This window comes from Bos taurus, chromosome 5, assembly GCF_002263795.3.
Source record: "Bos taurus isolate L1 Dominette 01449 registration number 42190680 breed Hereford chromosome 5, ARS-UCD2.0, whole genome shotgun sequence".
NCBI lineage: Eukaryota > Metazoa > Chordata > Mammalia > Artiodactyla > Bovidae > Bos > Bos taurus.
The window spans coordinates 29590500-29607878 of NC_037332.1; the positions used below are offsets into that span (position 1 = coordinate 29590500).

At 38.5% G+C, this 17379-nt stretch overlaps 1 protein-coding gene across 1 annotated transcript in view; it reads left to right on the forward strand.

The window, feature by feature from the left end:
* FAM186A (family with sequence similarity 186 member A) overlaps window positions 1–1237 on the forward strand; it is an 84284-nt gene extending 83047 nt beyond the window's left edge. Inside the window, exon 8 of the mRNA XM_024992441.2 lies at window positions 1147–1237. Coding sequence (XP_024848209.2) covers window positions 1147–1168 — 22 coding nt within the window. The 3' untranslated portion in view covers window positions 1169–1237. The remainder of the gene's footprint in view (window positions 1–1146) is intronic.
* The last annotated feature ends 16142 nt before the right edge of the window (window positions 1238–17379 follow it).

Here is a 17379-nt window from a genome sequence, read left to right on the forward strand (position 1 = left end):
TTTCCTTCAAGCAGGTTAGGCCCTAATAAAACTCCAGCATGTTAGACTTTGGTAAATAGTTTCTCTTGAAGGTAGATTTGTTAAGAACAGAATGCTCTGCTCTACTTCAGAATGGTTACCTTCCCCAGTCCCCTGGAGTAAATGGGATTTTTCTCCAATCTTCACTGTGAGGACCTAGTAGAGTTTCTGGAGGTCCCTTTGATTAGGTCCCCTGGATTTGTTATCTCTCAGACTTGTTTATACTGAGCCTCCAACCATTCATCAATTATAGTTTTAGGTTTTCTACCAGGCATTGGTTCCTGCAGAAGCTTCTGCTCATGAGCTTCTGATTTAGCTAAGCTGTAATTCTCTATCATCCGTCTCTCCAATTTGGGGGCAGTGGTTTGCCCTGTGACCTCACTTCTCTGAAGAATCAAAGAAGAGTTGCTGATTTTTCACTTTGTTCAACTTATGTGTTAAGACTGACAAAGTAACTTCTTGCATATATTTTTCAAAAAATTTCCATGCACTTAGTTTTGGTTGCAAAAATGGACTCATATCGGACACATCTTTTAACCTACTTTGTGTTTCATTTAACAGTAAATCTTTGAAATTTTTCTACATTAATATAGACTTACAGCATCATTTTTATTGTTTACATAATATTTATTATATAGATCTATCATAATTTATTGAACGGTTCTTCCACTGATAGAAATTTGGATCTTTTTCAACACTGCAAACAATGCTGCATCAAATATCCTTGTAGATGTTTGTATATTTATATGATGATTTCCCTATGAAAATTCCATAAAATAATTTTTTCCAATTACAAAGGTAATGAATGTTCATCATAAAAAATCTGGAAAACACCGAAAAGTCCATGCCTAGGAATAACAACCATTGTCAATATTCAGGCAATGTTCTAACTTTAGATGTAAGAATACTGTCTAATATAAACTACTGCCAAGTCCTGCTCTTCCTGATTTTATCCTGGGAGACATTCTGCCTTGTTAAGGTGACTTTTATATATATGGCTTACATATTAATTTTACTAGTTTAACTTTGTGAGTTCTGGAGGCCCTCAATTTCCCTATGAATCATCTGTATTCCCACAAATGTGTTCAAGAGCAACTTGTAATAAGATTTTTTTTGTCTTGTTTCCAGGTTTAAGAAGATTCCCAGGTGACTGGAAAATTAAATACAAGTATGTTGAAAGTAAATTTCAACATTTCAGTAAAATGCCTATTTTGCTGTCTTTCATGTATATACATTGCTTTGCCTATCCTATACTTTTATTTCTGCCTGTAGTTCTTCAGGCTAAACATCTTCATTTCCAGACTACTACCACTCAAGAAAGAATATCTTCTGCTCTACATTGCTGGAAACACAAAGGTTCAAGGTAGGCTTCAAGCTTTAAGGTGGGCTGTTACAAAATGATCCCTGCTGTAATGACAAAGTGGCACAGTATACCTCCCGTGCCACCCTAAGCCTAAATATACCTCAGAAATAAGAAACGAATGGGTAAAAAAAAAAAAAGAAAACGAAACCAGCAGATTTCCCTTGAGGGTCAAGAGATACTTAACGATTTGATAAAGAAGGGAAATAGAAGCCCTGGACAGAGGAGGGCCAGGCTTCCAACATGGAGAGTAGATTTGGGGAGAAATCTTGAGTTGGACTCTTTTCTATCCACCACTGCCCAGAGTAGATCACTACCTTTCCCATCAGCTCTCCTACAATACCAGAAAGTAGGTTCACAGGGGAACACTACTGGAGAGTTGGATTGAAAAAAATAACAGTAACTTCTGATTCAAGAGACAAGCATCTAAGGGTTTCCTCCTACCTTTCCTCATAGGCTTTCTCTTTATCCAGAGGGCTAGACAAATACATCCTTAGAAAAGAACAAAGCCTTGGGTATAGAGAAGTTCACCAAGGGGCAAAGCCCTCTGATGAGAGCAATACACATAAGGATATTCAAAGTTGGACTGTCTCACTCACCAGGAGTGGTATACCAGCTAAAGCCTAGGTTTTGACACTTCCCACCTCATTCTCCTTCCATTACCCACTGAGATAATGGATACTCATGAAAGAAAATGACCTCATAGGGAAAAATAACTAGACAATTGAGAAGAAAATAAATTAAATAACCTACTCTAGATGAAAGAATTACTAGAATACAAGTCAAAGACCATAAAGAAGGTTGAGTTTTGAAGAATTGATGCTTTTGAATTGTGGTGCTGGAGAAGACTCTTGAGAGACCCCTGATTAGCAAGATCAAACCAGTTAACCCCAAAGGAAGTTAGCCCTGAATACTCATTGGAAGTTCTGATGCTGAAGCTGAAGCTCTAATACTTTGGCCACCTGATGTGAAGAGCAGACTCATTGGTAAAGACCCTGATGCTGGGAAAGATTGAGGGCAAGAGGAGAAGTGGGCGACAGAGGATGAGATGGTTGGATGCCATCACCGACTCAATGGACATGAGTTTGAGCAAACTCAGGGAGATGGTAATGGACAGGGAAGCCTGGCATGCTGCAGGTCATGGGGTCGCAAAGAGTTGGACACAACTTAGCAACTGAACAACAACAATAAGCCAAAGAAATGTTCCCAAGAGGATATTGATAATGAAGCAGAAACAAACATTTATGAAGAACCAAGTAGGATTACTGACTATTCAATGCATAATTGAAATAAACTCACGAGATGATATAAACAGCAAAATGGACATAACCCAAGATCAGTCAAAAACCTTTTCTAGAAGACATTGAGAAGGAATAAGAGATTTAAAAGAATACAAAAATTAGTAAATATGAGGCTAGAGAAACTTCCCTGGTGGTCCAATGGTTAAGAATCTGCCTTCCAATGAGGGGAATGAGGGTTCAATCCCCGGTCAGGGAACTAAGATCCCACATGCTACATCGCAGCTAAGCCTGTGTGCTGCAACCAAGATCCTATGCAGCCAAATAAATAAATAAAAATACATTTAAAAAATGAATTTAGACATAGAAAAAAACAGCATTTATATAATAGGAGTCCTAACAGGAGAGAAAAAAATTATTGTAGGGAAGATGATATATTTTTTTAAAAAAGTGAGAACCTTCAAAGGAAGATTGATATTGCAAGGGTATATAGGGAGGATAAATCAGGCTGATATAGGAAAATTGAATACTTATTGATATTTTAATGAAATTTAAGAACTCCAAAGCAAAGAGAAAATTCTAAGCAAAGCAGCTTACCCACAAAGAAAATGAATCAGAATGATGTCAGACTTCTTAGGAGCAACAGTAAGGACAGGAAAATAATAAATATTTTTAAAATGTTAAAAACAGAAACTTTGAAGCTAAGTTATATTCAACTAAGCTATAGCTTACACATGCTGCTGCTACTGCTAAATCGCTTCAGTTGTGTCCGACTCTGTGCGACCCCATAGATGGCAGCCCACCAGGCTCCCCCGTCCATGGGATTTTCCAGGCAAGAGTACTGGAGTGGGGTGCCATTGCCTTCTCCAGCTTATACATGAGGATATAACAAATATATTCCCAGACCTTCAAGGTCTCATCAGATTGTCATTAAGACCCCTTTTAAAGTATTCTTGAAGGAAGTAATCTATTGGATGAAAATTTTAGGAAATGTTATAAAATATAAGATAGTAGAAATGAGAAAATAATTTTGTAAAGCTTGTTGGTGTCTAAAAAACATAGTATATACACATATACATAAGCATTATACACACACACACACACACACACACCAGATATAACAAAGTAGGGGGAGAGTGCAATATCCAGAGGTAGGTAAGAGTGTATATTAAGGTATTTGTCCTAGGACTTCCCTGGTGATCCAGTGGCTAAGATTCTGTGCTCCCAATGCAGGGGACCAGGGTTTGATCCCTGGTCAGGGAACTAGATCCCATCTGCCACAACTAAGAATCTGCATGGCACAATAAAGACCAAAGACCCTGCATGCCACAACTAAGAACCAGCACAGCCAAATAAATAAATGGATATTTTTTAAAAAGTATCTGTACCATTAAGGGTGAAGGCACAGATAGGTGTTGATAAGTTCAGTAAGTTGGAAAAGATAAATACAAGTAAGAGTCTTAACAAGTTAAAGATAACCAATGGAAGAACAAATATAAAATGTGTACTTTTCAAACCCATAGGAAAAAAACTGATTAATGTAAGGAAATAAGCAAGAAAAAATGAAAGAAAATTTAAACTAGGATGAAATAAAATATTCAACATAAAAATAATTTATTAGTTTAATTTACCAAGAAAAGATAGAATTTTCAGATTTAATTTAAAAATAAGATCTAGCAATATAATGTCTACAAGAGACACATTTAAAAGAAGGACAAGACAAAAGGAATCAAAAAAAGAGCAGATGTATGTATAACTGACTCACTTTGCTGTACAGCAAAAAACAGCACCACAATGTAGATCAACTAAACGCCATTAAAATTTTTAAAAAGGAGGACAGGACAAAGTTAAAACAAGGAAATAGAAAAAGACAAATATGTACACCCCACCCAACACCCGCCAAGGCAAAGCAGACATGTAATAACAGGCAAAAATAAAATTCAAGGCAAGAAGCATCACTGGGGCAAAGGGAAATAGTAGATAAAGAATATAAAGATAATATCATGCCCCTATGTTGTTAATAAAGATGATGATAACACTATAACCTCAAAATATGCAAAGCAATAACTGACCCCTTGCTCTTCCCTGATAATACTTCCTCACTTGCAACCCACTCAGATGATGTCTATTTTGTTTATTTACTTAAATTAATGAATTATTTTATATTTTTGGCTGCACTTGGTGTTCGTTGTTGCCCAGGCTTTCTCTAGTTTCTGTAAGCAGTGGCTCCTCTAGTTGTAGTGTTCCAGCTTCTCATTAAGGTGGCTTTTCTTGTTGTGGAGCACAGGCTCTAGGCGCTTTGGCTTCAGTAGCTGTGGCTCGGGGGGCTCAGTAATTGTGGCACATGAGCTCAATTGACCCAAGCATGTGGAATCTTCCCAGACCAGGGATTGAACCCACGTCTCCTGCACCAGCAGGCGGATTCTTAATTGAACCACCAGGGAAGTCCGTCAAATGTTGTCTCTTTTAACTCTCATCCCCCTTATTCACTTGGCCTGGTCCTAGTTTCTAATAAGATTCAACTTTAAATCTCTTGTCATTAGACTGAATACTGTCCATTGCTCTCTCTGTTAAAATCTTTTACCTCTTCCTTACTCACTGTAACTTGATCCAGTACTTCTGTCATATGTGTGTGTGTGTGTTCATTGCCCAATCGTGTCCGACTCTTTGCGATCCCACGGACTGTAGCCCATCAGGTTCCTCTGTCCATGGAAATGTCCAGGCAAGAATACTGAAGTGGGTTACCATTCTCTTCTTCAGGCGATCCCAACCCAGGGATCGAACTCGGGTCTCCTGCACTGCAGGTAGACTCTTTACCGAATGAGCCAGCAGTCATCACCAGCAATTTCAATATTCATATAGCTCTTTCCAACACCTGGCCTCACAATTCTTTGATCTATTCTTCTTCAGAGATATAACCCTTGATCCATTAATCATAACCTTGACTTTGCCATCACAAAAAAAGCAGGGGTGGGGGTAGGGGGAGGAAAACTGCAATCCTTCCACAGTCTCAGTTTCAAATAATTCATTCTCCAAATATCATCTCTTTCCAGCTTGCTCCTTCTAGTACCCCAACTCCAACAACCCTTTTGAACTCCACAGGGTCCTTTCCTTTATTGATTTAAGTACCTGCTTACTGTCTCTCATCCCTTCATGTCCTCACTTCCTTTGTAACCCAGCTAGAATTCCATAGTTGATCATTATAACCAGTTTCTGATATACGCTCTAAGCTTGAAATCACTTGTTTCTTTCTTGCTCTGAAATACTCCCTGGCTGATCACAGCTCAGCTTAAATTCAGTTTTCTCTGTCTATCTCATAACTGCACTCTGGAAGCTGAATGTGGCTTCAGGAAAACATTCAAACTTGCTGACTGATCTTACTTCAAATAAACATTAACCTCAAGTGGCCCATAATACTGCCTGGCAAATATACTGTATTTCTCTAATCCATTACTCTCACTGTCCTGGAAAAAATTCTGCATTTTCTCCTGTCCCTTCAGATCTCTGAGGCCTTCTCTTCCATCTTCCTTCTTGGCTAGTCATGTAGCTCCGTACTGCACTGAGAAAATGGAAGCAATCATTTTTAACTCAGATTATTAGCCACCTGTATGTACTTGCTCAGAGAAGGCAATGGCACCCCACTCCTGTACTCTTGCCTGGAAAATCCCATGGACTGAGGAGTGTGGTAGGCTGCAGTCCATGGGGTCGCTAGGAGTCAGACATGACTGAGCGATTTCACTTTCACTTTTCACTTTCATGCATTGGAGAAGGAAATGGCAACCCACTCCAGTGTTCTTGCCTGAAGAATCCCAGGGAAGGGGGAGCCTGATGGGCTGATGTCTACGGGGTCGCATAGAGTCGGACACAACTGAAGCGACTTAGCAGCAGCAGCAGCAGCTCCTGCATCTCCTGCCTTGGCAGTCAGATTCTCTACCACTGAGTCACCTGGGAAGCCCCATTATTAGCCACCATATCTCCCTAATTATCTAAATTTGTACTTGTATAGTCTTCTTTCTCTCTTGTTATCTGTGGATGAACTTAACTGTATGCTGCCTATTTACTGCCAGCTTCTCTGCTTGCACACTAGACCTCTTCTATTCAAGGACATCAGTTCAATAATTCTCCCATTTCTCTCAGTACCACTGACTTTTTCCTCTCTAACATGATGTTAATTTTCTTAACATTTAACTTAAAAACAAACAACTCTCTTAGATCCACCTCCTCTGCCAGTTATTGCTCCATTTCTCTCACTCTTTTCACAGAAAAATTCCTTTTAAAAACTGTGTAAACTCACTGTCTCAAATTTCTTTCCTCTCTTGAACCCACTCTAATCAGGTCTTTGCCCCAGTTCCATCTGCCAGCTTACTCCTAGCAAGGTCGCCAACAACCTCCAGATTGTTAAGTTTAAAGGTCATTTTACTTGGCCTTACTCTTGCCTGGCCTGTCAGCTACGTTTGAAAGTGCAATCACTCTTTTTCTTTGTAATTATCTTTTCCACGTGGCTCCAAGACGTCATGCTCTCCTGGTTTACCTCCTATCTTTCTGGCTATTTCTTCATCATTTTGCTGGTTCCTTTTCATCTCTCTGATGGCAAAATGTTGGGATAGTTCAAAGTTTACTCTTTGGACCTTTTTTCCTGCATACACTTCCTTGATAGTTTCAGTCAGTCTTATGGCTTTAAATACCAGTTTCAGTCAGTCTTATGGCTTTAAATACCATGTATATGCTGATGACTCCAAACTTATATCTCAGCTTTTATTTTGCTTCTGAACTTTGCCCCTGCATTCTAGTCCTGTATATCCAACTATCAACTTGATATTTTCACGTGGTTGAGCTCCTGATAGTCTGCCCACTCCTTAGACTTCGTCCCTGATACTTTTCACCTTGAATTTGTACCTTGAATATATCTATTTTGTTTCTGCATTCATATGTTTGATGTTTCTGTTCATATTTGCCTGAATCATCTACTTATATCTCCACTTCCAACTTGTCCATATTTTTTAAAGTGTATTTTATAAATAATATATTGCTAGACCTTAATTTACGTCCAGTCTAAGCTCCAATCTGAGTTTTTGTCTTATTTAACTCGTTAACATTTATTGTAACTTTAGTTGTATTAGAAATTATTTTTGCTGTTTTATTTACAAAAATGAGTAAGATGGACAACTCCCTAATGAGTTAATCAGCAAAAAATATGTGAATATTCAAATCACATAATAAAATCAAGGGAACCAGCTACAAATACAGCAGAGATTGAAAAGAGTATTATGGTGAATTATAGACTAATACACTAAAAAACTTACCTGCAGTATATGATTTTGTAAAATTATAAAATGCCAAATTGGCAAAAGAAATTAAAATATAAACAAACCAAATACCATAAATAAATTGAAAAGTAAGACCTTACTTACATGGTTATAGAGTGCGTTTCCAAGAATTCAAGGAACCAGCAATTCTTTTGTCAACTAAATTGCTCCAGAAAATAGGAATAGAGGGAAAAAATTTATTCCAAAATCAGACAGACAGTACAAGAAAAGAGAATCATAATCTATGTCACTAATGAAAATAGATTTTAAAATATATATATACAAATAAATATTATACAACTGAATTCAACAGTCAAGATGTTCTTCCAGGAAGGTAGCAGGTTAGTGGAACCAACTCATGTATATTAACCAGGGGAACAGGTACATAAAATAGGGTGGATGCAGATGAGAAGAAATGTATCAACAAAAGCAACAACCTAGTGTACATATAGTGCACAGATTTTAAACCATGAGAAGTGAAAAAAATGGAAGGATATTTGAAGCACAATATTATTTATGCATATTATTAATAAAAACAAATACACATTCTGGCATTCTGTGACTCTTCCCATGTGCTGTGCTGTGCTTAGCAGCTCAGTCATGACTGACCAACTCTTTTTGGACTGTAGCCCACCAGTCTCCTCTGTCCACAGAGATTCTCCAGGCAAGAATACTGAGTGGGTTGCCATGCCCTCATCCAGGGGGTCTTCCTAACCCAGGGATTGAACCCAGGTCTCCCTCATTGCAGGTGGATTCTTTACCATTTGAGTGACCAGGGAAACACAAGAATACTTGGGGGGAGGGGGTTAGCCTATCCCTTCTCCAGGGGGATCTTCCCGACCCAGGAATCAAACCGTGGTCACTTGCATTGCAGGTGGGTTCTTTAACCAGCTGAGCTACCAAGGAAACCCACAACTCCTCCCATACCTCTTCCAAAAAACTGTAGGGAGCAAAAAGAAAAACAGATAAAAATTCCTACTACTGGGGCTTGCCTGGTGGCTCAGTGGTAAAGTATCCGCCTGCCAGTGCAAGAGACATAGGTTCAACCCCGGATCTGGGAAGATCCCACATGCCTCAGAGCAACTAAGCCTGTGTGCCACAACTATTGAGTCTGGGAACTCTAGAACCCAGGAACCGCAACTACGGAGCCCACGTGCTGCAACTACTGAAACCCGTGTGCCCTGGAGTCCGTGCTCCTCAATAAGAGAAACCACTGCAATGAGAAGCCCATGCACCACAACTAGAGATTATCCCTCACTCTCCACAACTGGAGAAAAGCCCAAATAGAAATGAAGACCCAGCACAGCCAAAAATAAATAAAACTTCCTACAACTGATACTAAATACAGGGGAAAAAAAATCCTACAATCTCCAATTTATATGCAGGTTGAGGAAAATACAGAAGAGACCATCTGGAACCCCTACAAGTTTATCTGTGGTCACAAAATCTGTTTGAAAGAGTAAGGGAATATGGAGGGTCTTGGTGATGGTATAACCCTGTAACATCAAGGATTCATGTCCAAGGAGGAAATAACCCAAACTTTATTGGGAACAGCTGAGATCTGGTCTGAAAAATGGCAGATCAGCACTGGCAAGAGAAGTCAAAACATAGGAATCAGTTCACATGCCACAACTAAATAAAGATCCTGCACTTCACAGCAAAGATCAAAGATCCCACATTTGGGCAACCCAGAGCAGTCAAATAAATAAAAATAAATGTGAAAATATATATGGCTCAGAAAATTCACAGAAACAAAGATGGTAGTCTTGAGAAGGGCCCTTGGAAGAGGCACTTTGGAAAGTGCACTTTGGAAGAGAAGTACCTACCCTTTTTCCAAAGTGCCCTTTGGAAGAGAAGTGCCCTTTGGAGAAGGCACTTTGGAAAGTAGTCATTGTTCCTTGGAGACAGTAGCCAATAGTAACTGGAAGAAAGAAAAATGGTTACTGTAATAAGTAAAGCACTGAAAAAAAGAACAAGAGAATCAGAAGTCTGACTACAAAAAACAAAAACAACACCACCACATACACATTACAATTAAGAAAACTGCTCTTCACTATAGCAACAGAAGAGGGAGTGGTTGAGCTGAAAAACCAGAAAAGGCCCACAAAAGCCTCTCCATTCTCTCCAAAAGTGAGAGCTGACCCAGAAAAATCCAACATATTTGAACATGAATGAAAATAACCAAAAAAATCAATATCTTTACAAAATTACTATAAGGAAAAAAACAACAACAACAGAAACAAGAGTCACAAGTTTTGACAATTAAAGTATACCAGATACCAGAAAAAAATGCTGTCCCAAAGCAGAATTAAGACTAAACAAAAGATACTTAATTGTAGTGGATTCTGTGATATACTCCCCAGACACTCAATTTGAGACTGAAACCCTCATACCCCATGTTGCTGGAATGTTGGAGGATGAGTCCTTCTCTGAGTATTTCCTTTGGCCAAAGAAAACTCCCTCATCCAAGGTTTAACCCTCTCCCCAGGGTCTACCTGCATTTGGTGACAAGGCCCTTGCCTCAAGGAGGAGCAGTGCTGAAGGGCCATCCCAACTTCAGAACTCTTCATGGTATAAGCTGAAATCTTTGTTGTGACTGGTCATGGTCAGTAATGCACTGGAGCCAATTAACATTTTTAGGAATTTTGCAAGCAGGTTGTTAGCCATAACCCATTAATAAAATTTAAATTATATAAAAGTTTAAATTATATTCAAAACCAAGGTAATAAATATCCAATATTCATTACTTCCTAATCATTTTATTAATTTACTATTATCTATGCTCTTGAGGTTATATCTATTGCATCTGTATGGGTATTACTATGCAGATCTATGCTCAGTGACATCATGTTGGTAGCTTAGAATTTGCCAAGATGGAAGTATTTATATCCTGGAAAGGGCTTCTCCAGTGGCTCAGCAGTAGAGAATCGGCCTACAATGCAGGAGCTGCAGGAGACGTGAGTTTGATCCCTAGGTTGGGAAGATCCCCTGGAGGAAGGCATGGCAACCCACTCCAGTCATTTTGCCTGGAGAATCCCATGGACAGAGGAGCCTGGTGCCCTACAGTCCATGAAGTCGCAAAGTTGGACACGACTGAAGTGACTTAGTGCACACGCACACACATGCTGGAAAATGCAACAGATCAGGGCTCCCCCTGCTCCAGAGAACTGGTTCTTAAACATTCATCAGCATACCACTAATTACAGCTCAGCTCCTCCTTCTGTCCAATTCTCCTTCCTTAACATCAACACAAGTATTGATCCCAAAGGAACTCTCCAGTATACTTCATGCATTCAAATCTCTGTCTCAGAGTCTATGCCCCAGGGAATGCAACCTAAAACAACAGAAAAGAGTAACTAGGACCAAATATAACATTTAGGACACAGAGGATGGAAATAAGAATGGTGAAGCAAAGAGATTAAACGGATCAAAGAGAAACTGATCTAGAAATCAGACGAACAATACCCAACACATATTTCTGAATGTCTTGATGAAGAAAATAAAAATAATGTAACAGAACTGTAATTCAATACACTTTTTTTGGTGGGGTAGAGTGTGTAGGGGAAGAAGATCCAAATCCACGCATTAAAAGGGCATACCATATACCAAGTTAAATAGACCCAAAATCAACTCTTAGATTTAGCATAGAAAATTATTACACTTTAATACAAAGGGGAAAAAAAAAAAAACCTTCCTGTGTTTCCTGGCAGGAAAACCAAGTCACTTTCTAAGGACAGAAAACCAGTTAGTCATCAGAGTTCTCAGCAACATTCAAAGCCAGAAAATAATAAAGCAACATCTACAATATAATCAAGGGGAAAAAATGTGTACCAAGGATTTTAAATGCAAACAAACTGTCTATAAATAGCAAGGCTTTAGGGGAAAAAAATTTTCAGCATGCTAAACCTCAGGACTATTATACTCAGGAGTCCTTCCCGAGGACAAAGTGCTCCCAACTAAGAGAGGACTGAGAAAACTTCAGCAAAGAGATTGGTAGTGTTCAATGGATATATTTGGGTGTATATCTAAGGCTAAAACAAAGGTGAGAATAAGAATAGTAAATAAACATTACATGCTCTGACAATATAGTCAGAACTAAAAAAAAAATGAGATGGGGGAATGAGGAAAAAGTAGAATAACCTCACTGATTGTCTAAAAGGTTAAAAGTGGGAATTAAAGAATGTCATTTAGGGGCTTCCCTTGTGGCTCAGTGGTAAAGAATCTGCCTGCCAGTGCAGGAGACACAGGTTGGATCCCTTGTCTAAGAAGATCCCACATGCCTTGGAGCTACTAAGCTCATGTGCCACGACTATCGAGCCTATGCTCTAGAACCTGGGAGCTTCAACTACTGAAGCCTGTCCTCTGTAGCAAGAGAAGCCACTGCAATTAGAAGCTCATGCATCGCAACGAGGGAGTAGCCCGGCTCACTGTGACTAGAGAAAAGTGTGCAGCAATGAGGAGCCAGCACAGCCAAAAACTAATACATAAATAAAAATTCTTTTTTAAAAAAAGAATGTCATTTAAGGCCAAAACTGAATCATATGAACCAAAACATATTTAGGAACACAAGAATAAACATTAAGAAAAATAACGCTAACAACTAAAATTGGATGGTGGAGGGCGCAGAGGAAAGAGAAGGTGCTTTCAAGTTCTTTCATTAGTGCTCCAAGCTGGAAACAAACAGGCAACGTATAAAGAAAAAAGTGCCAAGGTATAATACGAGTACTGGTATAAAGGGAATCGTTAGAACAAAAAATAAATATCAAGAGAAAAACAAAGAGCAAAGAAAATTGAACACAGTTTTCTGGAAGACCATGGACTTTTCGTATTTATTAAAGATGACATAACTGACATCAAACACAGCACTCGTGTGTGTGTGTGTGTGTGTGTGTGTGTGTGTGTAGGGTTAAAGCACTTAAAAGAAGAAAAAGATTTTCAGACTGACTCACAAAATAGAACCTAATTCTGGGCTCTATGTAAGAGAGCCTAAAAGAATGAACAAAGAGGTACTGGGTAAATGCAAATTTTAAAATCAATGGTTATAATCATATCAGACAAGGTAAAATTCAAGCAAAAAAAAAAGAGCATTAAATAACACTTCATAGTGCTAAAAGCTATAATTCACTATGAAGATATAATAGTCATGAATATCTATGCAACAAATAATACAGCAACAATTTTTGTAAAGTAGCAACTACAGGAGAAGTTTGGAGAAATAGAAAAATGCTAATGATGCTATTATAATAATGACTTTAATGAATATCTCTCAGTCCAAGATAGTCCAAAGAAATAATGACAAAATTAAGATTTTAGGAGAACTAAAAACAATATTGACTGGCTTATCTATAAGACATAAAAGGTTTATCAAAATTTTACTACAAAATATTACATGATGGTATGTCAGTGTAACAAATTACCTCCAAAATTTAGTGGCTTAAAACAACACACACATATTACCTCATAATTTCTGTGGGTCAGGGGTTCACTAGCGTCTAGCTAGCTGGTCCTGGCTCAAGGTCTCTCAGGAGGTTGTGGTCAAGATGTTGCCTGAGGATCTGCTTTCAAATTAGCTCACCCACATGATTGTTGGCTGAAGTCATGTAGATCTCTCCGTAGAGTCTCTTGAGTATCGTTATGACATGGTATCTGGCTTCTCCCAGAACCAGTGATTCAAGAGAGACAGAAAGGATGAAGCCATAAGGCCATTTTATGACCTAGTCTCAAAGATGCCACACTGTCATTTCTGCCACATTCTATTCATTAGAAGCAAGCCCCTCAGTACTATCCATGTTCAAAGGGAGGCGACCTACCTTTTGAAGGAAGGAATATCAAAGAATTTGTGAATGTTTTAAAACTGCCGCAGACAGTGCACCAAAAGTAAAAATTTGGATTATCTACTAAAATAAAAAACTGTTCTTTGACCATATAGTCTGCTGTCAATGCCTAGATCACAGAAATGTCTTAAATCATGAAAGTGCTCTATACAAGAGCTTGTTAACTTTTGAGTTTTGCATTCACAGTAGTCATTCAATAGGAAAGAAAGAGATTAAAAGTTTATGGCAAGAAAAACACAGAAACTATGTTTGGTCATCATGACTCACTAATGGAAAGCTCCAACATTATCTGACTTGTTTGGAAGACAAAAGACCTTTTAAGGATAGTGCAATTTAAGATTTTGGACCTGGTCCTGCTTGAGTTTAAAGGGCTTTGCCTGGATGAAGAGCCTCAAGCAAAGGACAAAATGAGAGGATAAGTATAAAGTCTTGTGAGTAAGTGGTGATTATCTCCACCTAGAATAAAAGCTACTTATGGAGGACTATATCTTTTCTTCCTTTCTTTTCTATCTAGTTTATCTATTCAACAAATGAACAACTTAATAGAAATCAAGATAAGAAATATGGTCAGTATTCAATTCAAGTATTAATTTTTAATTATAAGAGTGCTGAAACTAAAGCACTGTCTTCCAGTTCTCTTAGGTAAATGAATTGGAGTTCATAGCTCTAATTCATCTTCTATTTGAAAACTCTGGTTTACCAAAAATCTTGGCATTGCCTAACACTTAAAGACAAAATCAATCAAGCAACCCTAAAACACAATTCTATACTTCTCTACTACTACTACTACTACTACTACTAAGTCGCTTCAGTCGTCTCCACTCTGTGCAACCCCATAGACGGTAGCCCACCAGGCTCCCCCATCCCTGGGATTCTCCAGGCAAGAGTACTGGAGTGGGGTGCCATTGCCTTCTCCAATACTTCTCTAATAAATCTAATAAAGAATCTGCGTGCAATGTGGGAGACCAGAGTTTGATCCCTGGGTTGGGAAGATCCCCTGGAGAAGGTTATGGCTACCCACTCCAGTATTCTGGCCTGGAGAATTCCATGGACTGTATAGTCCATGGGATCGCAAAGAGTTGGACACAACTGAGTGACTTTCACTTTACTAATAAAATCTAATGAAAAAAACATTTCCCAATGAAAGGAAGATCTGGAACTTCTTTTAGGGTAAAGATTCTGTAGATCACTATTTAGAACCAACTGCCAGAATTCAATTATCACAAACTTCCATCACTTCTAAATGATTGGAATAAATAGTTTGCTTTCTAGATGAGGTCAGTTTGCATAAGGCTATGGCCTGGATGACATTGTTGACCTTTTCTCACTCCTTGGGAAGGCATCATGACATATTTATTGCAAAATGCTTTCAGTTCAGTTCAGTTGTACAGTCCTGTCTGACTCTTTGTGACCCCACGGACTGCAGCACACTAGGCTTCCTTGTTCCTCACCAACTCCTGGAGCTTGCTCAAACTCATGTCCATCAAGTGGGTGATGCCATGCAACCACTTCATCTTCTGTCGTCCCCTTCTCCTCCCACCTTCAATCTTTCCCAGCATCAGGGTCTTTTGCAATGAATCAGTTCTTCTCATCAGGTGGCCAAAGTATTTGAGCTTCAGCTTCAGCTTCAGCTTCATCATCAGTCCTTCTATTAATGCAACATGCTTTAATCATACAATATTTGACACAATCTTCTTATCCAATGGACCTAGTTCTGGGGTGTTCCTTCAATGTTAGGATCTAAAAAATGTTAATAATGTTTCTGACCATTAGAATAACTGAAATTCTTAGATCTTTTTTTTCCACTTCTACCAGTTTATTTACAAAGGTAGAATATTTTAGGACTGATTTAAGACACATATGATACATGAGAACAACATGTCTGAGCTCTACTGCACAGAAAGTATGATCTGAGGTAAGTCATCTAATCCTTCTTTGCTTCAGTTTTCAGTTTCTGAAGTGGCAATAGTAATATTCAATCTAAATCATCAAGTTACAAAAGCAATGAATGACTTAATTGGCTGAGTTAATTTTAACAAAATCTATAGCACTCAAATTGTGTTTTAGTGCAGAGATTGGCAACCTATAACATGTGAGCCAAATCTGACCCATGACCTATTTTGTATAGTAAATAGTTTTTACATGCTTAAAGAATTTTAACAGCAAAAGAAGAAGAGGAAGGAGAAGTAGAAACAGCAGCAATGGATGCTGTGGTCCACAGAGTCTAACATATTTACTAACTGATCCTTTATAGAAATAGTTTGCTGACCCATGTGCTAGTGGATTTAGCTATCATGAAACCATTACTAGAAGTAAAAAAAAAAAAAAAAATTTTTTTTTGGCTGCCCTGCATGCAGCATGTAGGATATTAATTCCCCAACCAGGGATGGAATCTGTATCCCCTTCAGTGGAAGCATGGAGTCCTAACCACTGGACTTCTAGGGAATTCCCTAGAAACATTTTTTTAAATAAATAAAATAATAAAAATGTATATACTTCAAAGTCATATTATGGATAGGTAGGCAGGAAAGAAAAAGAATAAGGAAATTATATTGAGATAATTTAATAAGTATTTGAATGCCTATACAACAATGTGCTAAGCCTTTGTGATGTAATAGTGGTCAGTTAGATAAACAACCCCTGCTTTCATGAACTGGAAGAAATCAGTAAGGGAACAAATAAGCATTTATCATACGATTTGATAGATGTGATAATAATAGGTAAACTTAGAGGTTAATACTGGAGATTTTAGAAAGGATGCTTAATCTAGTTTAGAGTGTCAGAGGAAGTTTACCAGAGAAATGACCCCTAGGATGGGACTGAATGAGGAAGAAGATTTAATCAAGTGAAACACGGTAAGAAAAAGTATTCCAGTTCAAGAGCCTGTCATGAAAGATCCAGAGGCCAGACAGTATTGTACTTCAAGATCTAAAGTTGAAAAGAGCTGGAATCTACCCTGCAGGGAAGGAAGGAAGAGTGAGGGTAGTGAACTAAGAGATGAGGCTGGAGATGTAAGCATGCAGCAGGCCACAGTAAGGGTTTTACATTTTATACTGAGGATAATGAGAAGCCATGAATGGATTTTAAGCTGGGGAGTCAACAATAAAATTTCCATTTTAGAGCATATATTCTACTGGTATAGAGAATGGACTGGGGAGGACAAGATGAAAGATAAGATATAGTGAAACTGGCTGGTTCAGACAGTAAAGAATCCGCCTGCAATGCAGGAGACCTGGGTTTGGAATCTGCCTGCAATGCAGGAAACATGGGTTTGATCCTTGGATTAGGAAGATGCCCTGAAGGAGGCATGGTAACCCACTCCAGTATTCTTGCCTGGAGAATCTCCATGGACAGAGGAGTCCATGGGGTTGCAAAGAGTTGGACACGACTGAGTGACTAACCACACACATACATGATCAAGAAGAAAGATAGAATGTACTGGTACCAGTTGGTACCAAGTGGAATGTACTGCCCCAGTTATTGAATTATTGTCGCTCAGCTCCAAATCCTCCTATTCTCTGCTTTGTAGAGATGTTTATATTAGGGCTTTATGGAACCTGAAATTTATTTTGATGAGAAAAGGATACTATTTCTTATCTTTCCATATGAATAGCCAATTATCC